The following is a 12,546-nucleotide window of genomic DNA, read 5'->3' on the forward strand; positions in this document are numbered from 1 at the left end:
CAGTTACAAAGACAACCACTGAAATACAGGCTCCAGACTTGGGACAGGCACATACAGAACGTGGCGGGGTTCTGACGATACAAAAATCAACTTTTTATATGCAGTTATTTCCCTTTATCTTTTTTTACAGGGAGACGGATTAATATAAGGGAAACTTTGTTTCCGAATCCTTTAGTATTATTGTATCACTGTATTTATATGTGTATATCATGTACATGATTTTTTTAACTAAAATATGTTTAAAGTAACGTGGCAGGGTTAAACTAGTTTGGAACGCGCCAACCCTTCCCTTACCTGGGACAGTGGTGTAACAATAGAACATAAGAATACAATATGTAAATAAGTTAAAAATTCTAAACTCATCAGACGGATAAAAATAGATAACAAAAACACAGAGTGGACGTGGCAAGGTACTTATACTACGTATCACCACAGCAAATGACACTTAAATACAGATCTGAGAGTACTCATAGTTAATGACAGCAAGTTCAAAGCCAATAGCAACAAATAAAAATAATTTGAAAAAAATCATGCATCTTAAGACTTAAATGCCAATCAGTACACATCCAACATCCAATCGATTTAGTAAAGACTTTGTGCAATGCCAAGATACAGGTCTGATATAGTCACCAAATTTTGAATTATTTAGTGAGAGCATCAACTATTTAGCGGAAAGTAAAGTTAAATGATATTGCTAACTTCTTATTTTTCTTCCTAAAAAGTTCCTGTATGAGAAACAAGTGTAAAATTGAGAATGGAAATGGGGAATGTATCAAAGAGACAACAACCCGACCATAGAAAAAACAATTGGACCGTACGGTGACATATAGTTGCTGATTTATGTGTCATTTGGTGTTCTGTGGAGCTGTCTAATTGGCAATTAGATCACACTTCTTATTTTTTTTTACTAAAAAAAATCCTGGACATACGGAAAATACGGACAGTCAAAAATAGCCCATTAAACAAGTTAATCGATGTTCCAAAAAACTAACCTTGAAGGCTAAATTATTCATCAGATGTCTAACAATGAATTTTGATGCACAATTATTTTCATATTAGAAACATCCTATGGGGTCAAAATGCTTGATCTACTGCTCTTCCAGAACATCTGAGATCATCCCAGGTTTTATTTGGTTTCATGTTGATAAGTTTTTAGTTTTCTATGTTGTGTTATGTGTCCCTGCTGTTTGTGTTCTCGTCAACTTTCGAATTTCGCTATGGCTATGTCGGTTTGTTTTAGACTGGTTCGTGTTCGCAATATTCAGTATGTTACACATATAACAATCGTGAGAGAGTATGGCTAATAGCTAACACCTGGAACGTAGTACCGGGAACCAGGATAGTTTGTTTTCAACCTTTGAGTTTGATTGTTCCTTTGGTATCTTTTGTCTCTTTTAAAAAATTTACACCTCCTTTCTTATGTATAGACGCGTGCTGTACATGGAGGAATTTGATTACAGTTAAAAATAAATAGCTTCAATATAGAGTCTACCGGTATTTTTGTAGAAGCAAAGTTATGAGAGTTAACCAGAGCTGAACACATTTTTAGAGAATCGTGTACCAGTCATGTATACTCGTGCATGGCCGAGTAGAGATCGAAGAGTGGTCGAATGTGGTCGCGTAGATGTCTGGTATTGGTCGAGTTGGTCTGGAATGAAAAAAATATAAAAGTCGCAGTGATCATGAAGCGAACGGTCATTGATCGAGTTAATCTGGACCACATATCAAACAGGTTGGCGTTTATCGTGAAATGATCGGATATTAATCGAGCAAAGATCGAGATAACCGAGTACTGACCAGTAAACTATTTATATTCCGACCAAACTCGATCTGTACACGATATTTCTCCGATCAATTCGACCGTAACGGTTATTCGACGAATTATCGATCTCTTCTCGAGTGACCGGCTTCTCGATCCTTACTCGAATATTTCTAACATGTCCAAAACCCTCTGATAGAAATTCAGATCGATGGTAACAAAGGTAGATCACCCCGAACATTCTTGACGATTGAGTCAGACCATTCTGCCAATCGCTTAATTTATCTTTATCGAGATGGATCGAGTTAGTCTGGTCGTCAATGAGAACCTATCTTGAAATAAATCTAAAATTAAACAAAAATAAAAGTTTTATTAAATAAACAAATAAACAACAAAAATAATTATTTTCAATTGTCAAAATCTTCATCAGGTTTTCTATGACAACAACATAGTTGACAGAACCACTGTCGAAAGCTCGTGAATCCATTGTTAGGTTTGGATTGAAAGTCAACTTCAATATCTATTGCAGATTCTTTTGTATTACTTGTAATCGTTGAAACATGTATTTCTTCTAATACTGATGAAAAGAATGGCTTTAAATGTGGTCTTGGGGTTTCTTCTGTGTCACTTAAACTAATACTGAACCATTCACTGTCTGTCGTCCTTGATGTGTCTGGTATATCTAAAAGAAAATGATACTTTATTAACATGGGAACAGTGAAAGGACATTTTTTTAAATGATCGATTTTTAAATTACAATCTCATTATCAATCATAACAAAATACTTTGGGTGTTAGGGTTGAGTACATAATTGTTATATTTGAAAAAAATAAAATTGTATTCAAAATTTCAGTTATGTTTTTTTTTTTTTTTTTTTTTTTTATAAGTTTTTAAAAATGAGTGACATTAGTGGTGATATCCAGCAAGCCACCAAGGTTATAAAATAGCACTGTCTGTAGATAGAAAAGGGTGATTTGATATAATTTACCTTCATCCTCTATGTTGTCATCCAATGTCGACAAATCTAACTTTAGTTCTTCCTTTAAAGCAAGCTGTTTATCAATGATGTCTTTTGTTGAAGGCTTGCTTCTCTGAAAAAGAGTCAAATTAAGTATTATAATGTCCGTTTATGCTTTTCATGATATAAAAAAATGGGAGTTTCTGTTTTAAAAGACCACCCAGTGATTTAATAGAAAAAAATATGCGTTTATTGAAATTGTAATTTTGACATTTTGTTTCAGTATGAATCAGGCTTGAATCAGGCTTAAATCCGGCTTATAGACAGCGTCTCACCAGTAAATTTGAATCAATGCTGTAAAAAGTATTTCCGTCTGTTACTGAAATTATATTTTATAACAACACCAATATACTTTACCTTAAATACTTTATTGGCTATCCGTTGAAGATATCCCATTTTATTTGGAACAATTTCACTAACTTCAGATCCGTCCAGTTCTTCTAAAAAGCAAAGCAAATTGTTTCTCAATTATAAACATGAAAATTGAATATTGAAACACAAACACTTAGCTTAATTGGTTTTCTAACGGCAAACTCATTATTTCAGTGATTTTCGTTTTGATATTATATTTTAAATTTCCCTTTTTTTATTTCACCAGCTCTTAAATTTTTCTTTTACTTTTTTTTATTTTCCATTATGTTCAGCAAGATTTATGAAAGATAGTACATGTTTCATATTATCAATTTCTCCGACGGTTTTCAACCCAAATTTCTGAAACACAAATGTTGAAGTTATGTACCAGCTGTCATGGAATTGTTTGAGGATTTTCGGCATGTTTCCAGACTTTTTCATCAAAATTTATGAAAGAGGGTACAAATCTTTTTTTTTAGATACGATAACAGGGTAACACAAAAAAAAATACTTGTTTAAATAACATCGAAACAATTATTATGTTTGATTTGTAAGTGATATTTTCCTTTTTTGGCACGTAATTTGTTTATATTTCCATGTATGTTCATTGGCCTTTTTTTTTTAAATCTCATACTTAATTTCTATATGTGCTTACTTTCGATTGCTACATTCCACGTGTCTGTCATTTGGAAGCTTTGGTAATTGGTATGCTGTTCTCTCAAAAATGAGTGTATTCTTTCTTCTTTTGCCGGTGAAAGGAATGGTCCGGTTTGTCTTTTCTCTGTTTGTTCTTCATTAAAAAGCAGTCCTTGTGGTGAAGTACAAGCCTTTTCTCTACTGTTCTTTGGCTGTCAACAAAAACAAAATATATGAAGATATGAAAATTACGAAAAGATTACAGTTTTGACATCTACGCACAATATTGAGACAGGTCATTTTAAAAACAATTGAGCAAAATATCAAATAAACCTTTATGATTGATGGGACGGTTACTTTAGGAAACACTACTGTATCTATAGTGTTAAATAGCGAATTTTTTTTTTGTAAAAAAAACTCGGACAATAAAGTGGAAGAAACATGCATTGAAAACAACAATGTATTTACCTCCTGGGGAAAACGCCGAAGTGAGTCAAGATCAGTGGCTGGTTTCCAGAACTCTTCAAATTGTGTCTTTATCTTTTCTTGTTCTCTTGTTATCCTTTTTCTCTCCTTTTCTTCTTTAACTTTCTTTTCTCTGGCAAATGCTTCAACAACTTTATCGTATTCAGCATCTCTGACGGATTTGTAAAAAGCAGCACATTCGTCGTCGTCTGTTATTTCTTTGGTTGAAATCCTCTGTTTTTCTTCTCTTACTATCCCTTTTCTCTCTCTTTCTTCTTGGATGATCTTCTCTCTGGCATATGCGTCAACAAGTTTATTGTATTCAGCATCTCTGACAGATTTGTAAAAAGCAGCACATTCGTCGCCGTCTGCTGTGTCTTTGGTAGAAATTATCTTTTCTTCTTCTCTTACTATCCTTTTTCTCTCTCTTTCTTCTTGGATGATCTTTTCTCTGGCATATGCGTCAACCAGTCTATTGTATTCAGCATCTCTGACGGATTTGTAAAAAGCAGCACATTCGTCGACGTCTGTTATGTCTTTGGTAGAAATTATCTTTTCTTCTTTTCTTACTCTTACAATCCTATTTCTCTCCTTCTCTTCTTTGATAATATTTTCTCTCGCATATGCTTCAACAAGTTTATCGTATTCAGAATCTCTGACGGATTTGTAAAAAGCAGCACATTCGTCGCCGTCTTTTATGTCTTTGGTAGAAATTATCTTTTCTTCTTCTTTTACTGTCCGATTTCTCTCCTTTTCATCTTGGATTATCTTTTCTCTGGCATATGCGTCAACAAGTTTATTGTATTCAGCATCTCTGACGGATTTGTAAAAAGCAGCACATTTATCGTGGTCTGTTATTATTTCTTCTCTTTTGCTCAAAGGTATTTCAGTCTCGTTACAGTTAACTACTTGTGAACCAAACATAATGTTAGCTTCCATTTCACTGAAAATAAAAACCAGGAGTATTCAGAATTAATGTTACGGCGTTCAGAAAATTAGGCTCATTCAATAGAATATATGAATTATAGCGAAAAGGGCATTCTCATAGGGGACAGAAAGACACACTGAATAATCTTCTTCTTTTCTTCAAAATTGGTAAATCCGGATGTCGAACATTTTTAATTTACTGAAGTAATATACATTCCTATAGTGTTTAAATCTTAAATAAAAAATAGTTTTTACATTCTGAAGTCAGTCTAGAAAATAACGTTTGTCAAAATATAGTAGCGCATAGTAATGGTCTTGAATACCTACCTGAAAGCAACTTGGAATAATGACACCATTAAACTACGAATATTCCAATTTATACTGTTATTATCGGTCTCCATTTTGATTCTAAAAAAAAAGAGATTTGGAATTGTTACAGAAAGAATTATTTATTCGTTTTTTTTTATATTTTGCCTTACTTGTTGTAATTAATTATCTCTCTTTCTCTCACCCTCACTCTGTCTTTCATATGTCTTAATTTTTTCACCTGATCAAACAACTCATTGTGTTGTTCATACTACGGGGCGCCGAATGGGACTCTTGTGGTTTTGTACTCAAAATTCAATTTTGTACGGACAAAAGTGACTTTTGTTCAACAAAAATGAGTTCAGTTTAACAAAATTTGTATCATACTACTAATTTAAAATTTTGTCATACAAAATTATCTATCAGCGGACAAAAGTCACTTTTGTCATAACAAAATTCATTTTTGTTACACAGAATTGAATTTTGTTACCTAATTTGAAAATTGGGCGACAAAAGTGAATTTTGTATTCAAATTAGTTAAGTTTGGTTTCTGTGAACTAATTTGCATACAAAATCGACTTTTGTTACACAAAATTGACTTTTGTCACACAAAATTGACTTTTGTTACACAAAATTGACTTTTGTTACACAAAATTGACTTTTGTCTCAACAAAATTGACAAAATTGACTTTTGTCTCAACAAAATTGACAAAATTGACTTTTGTCTCAACAAAATTGACTTTTGTGAGACAAAATTGACCAATGTGAGACAAAATTGACCAATGTGCGACAAAATTGACTTTTGTCTCAACAAAATTGAATTTTGTCTCAACAAAATTGACAAAATTGAATTTTGTCTCAACAAAATTGACAAAATTGAATTTTGTCTCAACAAAATTGACAAAATTGAATTTTGTCTCAACAAAATTGATTTTTGTCTCACGAAAGTCAATTTTGTCTCACGAAAGTCAATTTTGTCTCATAAAAGTCAATTTTGTTGTTACAAAATTGAATTTTGTCGTCACAAAAATGAATTTTGTCGTCACAAAAATGAATTTTGTCGTCACAAAATTGACTTTTGTCTCAACAAAATTGACAAAATTGACTTTTGTCTCAACAAAATTAACAAAATTGACTTTTGTCTCAACAAAATTGACAAAATTGATTTTTGTCTCAACAAAATTGACAAAATTGACTTTTGTCTCACCAAAATTAACAAAATTGACTTTTGTCTCAACAAAATTGACAAAATTGATTTTTGTCTCAACAAAATTGACAAAATTCACTTTTGTCTCAACAAAATTTACAAAATTGACAAAATTGATTTTTGTCTCAACAAAATTGACAAAATTCACTTTTGTCTCATCAAAATTAACAAAATTGACAAAATTGAATTTTGTCTCACAAAAGTTAATTTTGTCTCACAAAAGTTAATTTTGTCTCACAAAAGTTAATTTTGTCTAACAAAATTGAATCTTACCTCACACAATTGACTTTTGTGATTTAATTTCCATATCAGGTAACAAAAGTCAATTGTGTATGCAAATATGTTTATATTTGCATACCTTTTAGACAAAATTGACTTTTGTCATGACAAATATGAATTTTGTCTACAAAAATGAATTTTGTAATGACAAAAATGAATTTTGTCTACACAAATGAATTTTGTCATCACAAAATTGAAGTTCTCACAAAACAAGTCTGTAGCACATAGTTTTGTAAGACAAAAATGATTTTGTTATGACAAAATTGAATTTTGTACAAAACCATAAGAGTCCCATTCGGCGCCCCGTACATACGACCTATTTCTCTTTCAAGCAGTATCTCCATGTTTTTTAGTATGAATAGAAACTTACCAAGTTGTTCTTGGTTGCTGAATCTCGGGCAAATGGTTATATACGTTTAGAATCGTTGAAAAAAGCGTGTACACTGCTGAAGGCAAGTTAACAAACTGGCGACGTTGCCAAAGAAATATCAGAATTATGACGTTTAGACGTCAAGGATCATGTGACATAGTTTTTATCGACCGAGGTTTAGCTGTAAATTATTCCTATTCTAAGAGCATCAATAGCAATAGTATGATTTTTACAGCAGTTTTCAAGGGTTTCCACTGCCTCCATGTTAAGTTGACGCAAGATAAATTTTGTCATTCTTTAAGGTTTATTTTGGCTATGTTGCCCCAACGTGTCCAAGTGTTTACATACATCATGATACATTGAAGCGATACTGTGGAAGGTTAATCCAGAAAAGCGCTTCGGACGCACGATTCTTATAAAGTGTTCGTCAAATTTCCACTAGTATTAACTATGCTTACTTGTGTTAACTTATTACATTTGAATTATATGCACAATATATTGCTAGATAAACCTTTATAATTATTTTGTATGTCTTTGATGCACTTCCAAGCCAATTGTACACAATTTTACATATATTAATCAAATTTCAATATACCAGCAATAAAAACAAACAACAACTTTGAAGCCTGGCTGCCTTAACTTGGATGATTGGAATAATATACTAATTGTACTTGCGTCAGAAAAAAAATCAGTCCAATATTGCAATGTTGTGTAAAATTGAGATCGAAGAAACAAAAAACTTGTTAAAAAAGTTTACAGGACAAACACATCAATAATGTTCGCTTATTTTCATTTAGAGTTGCCTTACTGCGGAAAATGACGCTTAAAACTAAAGAAAAAGTCTTACCTGACAACGAGATCCCTACAATCTTCACAAAATTCAATTTCAGATATTCAGGCGTATAAAAGCAGCAGTCAGATAGATAGCAACGTTCTACTCTGATACAAGGTTGCCAGAGAGGTTTATGACGTTTCGACGTTAAATATCATGTGGTAACGTTTGCGTTAACTGATTGGTGCTGCATGGACTTTAATCAATCCAACCAATGATCACTAATGCGAGTCTTGGTGGATATTGCCGATTGGTAGTATTAATTTTACTTTGTCAATGGAACATAAGTAAGATAATGTACCGGAAAACGGAGTTTGGAAATACGAAGACCGCTTTCTTGCTTCTCAAATGTGTAGGCTTGATTCTTGTACATTTTTATTTTACAAATTTACCCAAAGTACTACTAATCTTATGTTTTACCTTATGTCGATTTTAGTACATTTCTGTACTTTGATATTCATGTTTCTTTCGTAAAAAGGAAACGCTATAGATTAAGCGTTGAATATAATTATCTGCATAAAAGTGATTGTCATTTGAACTTGACACACAAGTGATACAGGACACACTCTCGTTGTTTCAAAGACATTACGGTAATGAAATACATTAAAAAAAAATGGGAACTCTTTTGACAGTCTAGGGAAAACCTGGTCAATTTATTAGTTGGAATTAGCTTTGGCTGACTAGCGTGCAGTAACGGCGATAACGCTTAGGAACCTTGACTTAGTGTTTGGTTTTTTCCCCGTTTGGTAAGGTGTAGTTTTTATTTGTGAGCTTAGTGGTGTTCTGGTGAATTTCCAACTGGTTTTTACAGTTGGATTTTTTTCTACTTTTAAAGCATTTTTAATAGTACAACCACATTCTGTGTCAGCTGTTTCAATATATAAGCATGTAACTAAGTATATTTGTCGTTGGTATTCGTTTTTTCTCGAATCAGGCTGTTATTTTTTCTGGTTTCCTCTTTTGAATTGTTCCTGAACGGTTTGTCATACTGGTGCTTTTTATAGCTAACTACACGATATAGGTGTTGCTTATTATTGAAGGTAATTCTGTCAGTTCATGTCAGTTTGACTCTAATGAATATATAGTTGGCTCATTGGCAATCGTACTATAGTTTTCTTTATTTTCATATTCTTAGATAAAACAAATCTCAAGGTAAAAGAACATTGTGTAGCCGAAAAGCTTTCGAAGCAATTTGAATGGTGCAATCACTTCTGCATTATTTAATCATTTTTATATTAGCAGAAAATGAATAAGATGAAAACTTCTGCACACGTTTACGTGTGTGAAACAGAACTATGAGACAGCAAAAGAGAGGCGAAAGATACGAAAGGGAAATCTCCGCTGTCATCTGTGAAATGGACATTCCATAGCGGCCAACCAAAATACGCAATATGGATCTTTGACAATTGGCGATTTAAACTTATCATAATGATAGCGAGATATCAGTATTGTGATAAAAGTTTTTCATTCGTTGAATACTAGCGAACAAATGAATGAACTGTTTAATAATTGATCTTTTATTTGAAAAAAACGACACAGCAATGATGAGACGCTTGCATAAATTTAAACAGGGAAATATGTGTCCCTCACCCCCTAAACTCAAGTGTTATAATAATAACTAGCCCACTTTTGTGTTAATGCAAGAGTGTACTACACGCTGAAATGTCTTACCTGCTTTACTGACCATAATTAAGTTAATGTTGAAAGTATCTAAAATTAAGGTTTTACTACAAATATCACAACACTCAACATTATGGGTGATCGATGACAATAAGGTTACGGTCAGATAACCCCCTGTAGATATGTGCACCTTACAATAATTTCATGCATCAAATATTCTTTAACCTTTGCTTATAGCATGAGAGAAACAAACCAATCTCATAAATTTATCACTGTCCAAACCTCCTTTATTCCATAAAAAAACATGTTAGCTTTAGATGTGTTTTAGGAATTTGTCATCAATTTTTTCGTATGTTGAGGCTTTTCAGATTTTCCCTCAACATCGTGTTGTTTATATCAAAGGACGTTAAACAACTTCTAACTGTGTATTTAAATAAGCATCGCCTACTGGATTATATGGAATATACAGGATCTCCACGCGGTTGCTTTTATCCAATCATATCCATAGAAATGTATAAGAGGTAACGATAAATGGTTCTATGCGATTAAAAGTGTCACATTTAGTAGTGTAACAATCCAGGAAGAGAGGACTGGACTGGGGTCCCAAGTCAGGAACCTGATGTTCAGTGATTGTCTGTCGTTTGGTGATGTGGTTCATAAATGTTTCTCGTTTTTTACATGTAGAATTAAATTCATAACAGTGTGGTCGACGGTAAAACGTTTGTTAGTAATTTTACTGAAAAATTCACCTATAACTTGTTTGTCGTTGGCGATGATTTTAAAGCTCACTCAGTCTATCAGAGGCCTTCAAGTGGGGATTTAAATAATCACTTGTTAACACATTTTGATACATAAAATGAAACTTTCTTTTCACAAATCATTTCATAAGGAATTTGTTTTAAATAAATGTTTTGCCATCACTTACTACAGTTTCACTTTTTAGAATGATAATGTCAGAGCTGATATCAATAAATAATGATAAAAAAAAGTTTATTTATTATAAAAAAAAACCCAACTTTTAAGTAATGGGGACCCGCGTTATTTCACAAAATATCTTATTGATTAAGAGAACAAAATCATTTAAGAGTGACCTTCTATTTATTCAATGCTAACCATGTGGGCTTTGTTTGTGAAGAGTTCCAGATGACAAAAAAAAAAAAAAATTTTTGTTGTTATTATAAACCATAAATCGATCCGTTCATTCAGATATTTGTCAATTTGTCTTGGCTCTTAAGTCCAACACAAAAATTTTCACGAAATTGGTATTTTTCTTACAAAAATACATTCATGTAATGTATTCTTTTGATGGAGAATGAATGTTGCACCTTATTTTATTTTTTGTCGTTTTTTGGTGTTTGTATCATTGACGTATAAGACAACCTGACACCCCTTCATTCAAAAACCTACGAGATGGCATTCATGACAAAATAACTAAATTAAACTTACAGCAGAAGAGAGATAATGAACACCTCATTTATAGTCTACTAAAGATCGAAGTCACTGGTCTTTTTAAAAATGATGTAAACTTATAAAGGAAAGAACAAACAAAACAGTTCGAATATTTATATTGGAAAAAGTAACGGGGTGTAAATTATAACAATTATTTTATTTCAATTGATAATGAAACTGTTGAATTATTTCCGCTGCGAGCAAATTTTTACTTTTGGTCGTATTTGAAATTCAATATTAATCTTGTATTCTTGTTGGAAGTTGCACTGTGTAGTTTATACGCTTGTATTTTTTTATGCCACACAAATCCAACACAGACAAAAAAATGGTAGGTTTAAGAAATGATTGATACAAACTATACTTTATTGTTGTTTTAACATGGGTAGGCATTATATTCATGATTATTTTTGCCCGATGTACGCCGTACTCTCCTAAACAAATAAATGAACAACAATTAATAAACATACAAGACTTCCAAAGGCCAGAGGCTCCTTACTTGGGACAGGAGGAACAAATGCGTCCTGTATGATTTTGTAAATAAATGCATCTTTTAAAAATAGTCGAAAACAAAATTTTCTGTCCAATGGAAAAGTCGAGGCCAAAAAAAGATGAACGATGCATTAAAGAAACATAGAAGCTGGTTGCAAAAGTTGACGACAAGATCTATTTACAACTTGAGTATGGCCTTATACTATTAACCTGAAATAAATATATTTATAGTAATTCCCTTGATACGAATACATGTTGTCTTGGGCTTGTTTTGCTCTTTGGTTGGGTTGTTGTCTCTACGACAATTCAATTCTCATTCTTATCATAGATATAACTGCATGTAAAAAAAAGAATGTGTGGTGTGATAGACAATCATACAAATTCTTTCCAGATACCAACAGGCGTTAGCAAACTATAGGCCCCCGTATGGCCTTCAACCAGTAGCGAAATACACACTTTATAGAATGAAAGCTTCAAGAGGTCTTGGCATGTAAAAACAAACACGAAAGTTGAGCGAGAGAAAAACAATAAGGATACCGCATGTAAATTGGAAAATGGTCCGCAATATTACTTTAGTCAACTCACTAAGTTTAAATTAAAGACCTGGCGACTTTTAGCCTTTTCAATGGATGTGATGTATGTTTAAAAAAATCATGGTTTGTTTAGACATTTAATTCAAGTCTTGGTTTTAAATTATTTGCAAGTAAGTTTCAAGTATTTAAAACAAATTATCACTCACAGAAAGACGTCAAATCCATCAACAAAAGAAAAAAAAATGAATAGACGACCTATAACTCAAAGAATATCATGTATGTGTTCGGGCCGTATGAGTATTTGG

At 32.5% G+C, this 12,546-nt stretch overlaps 1 protein-coding gene across 1 annotated transcript; it reads right to left on the reverse strand.

The window, feature by feature from the left end:
- Positions 1-2,166: 2,166 nt before the first annotated feature.
- On the reverse strand, positions 2,167-8,191 carry LOC134722693 (trichohyalin-like). The gene is made up of 7 exons (XM_063586314.1): positions 8,166-8,191; positions 5,484-5,564; positions 4,233-5,172; positions 3,784-3,976; positions 3,135-3,217; positions 2,748-2,850; positions 2,167-2,441 (listed from the first exon to the last, which is right to left on the reverse strand). Exons 2-7 carry the CDS (start codon positions 5,555-5,557, stop codon positions 2,167-2,169), a joined length of 1,668 nt encoding a protein of 555 aa, XP_063442384.1. The 5' UTR covers positions 5,558-5,564; positions 8,166-8,191.
- Between the last annotated feature and the right edge of the window lie 4,355 nt (positions 8,192-12,546).

This window comes from Mytilus trossulus, chromosome 6 (genome assembly GCF_036588685.1).
Source record: "Mytilus trossulus isolate FHL-02 chromosome 6, PNRI_Mtr1.1.1.hap1, whole genome shotgun sequence".
Taxonomy (NCBI): Eukaryota; Metazoa; Mollusca; class Bivalvia; order Mytilida; family Mytilidae; genus Mytilus; species Mytilus trossulus.

What these genes read in the sequence shown, in the direction of transcription:
- LOC134722693 (XM_063586314.1), bottom strand. Translation starts at nt 5,557, where the DNA reads ATGGAGACCGATAATAACAGTATAAATTGGAATATTCGTAGTTTAATG. An exon ending in TTCGGCGTTTTCCCCAGGAG is followed by an intron (nt 3,977 to 4,232) that starts GTAAATACATTG and finishes TTTTGTTGACAG; the next exon opens with CCAAAGAACAGTAGAGAAAA. An exon ending in TGACAACATAGAGGATGAAG is followed by an intron (nt 2,442 to 2,747) that starts GTAAATTATATC and finishes ATTTTCTTTTAG; the next exon opens with ATATACCAGACACATCAAGG.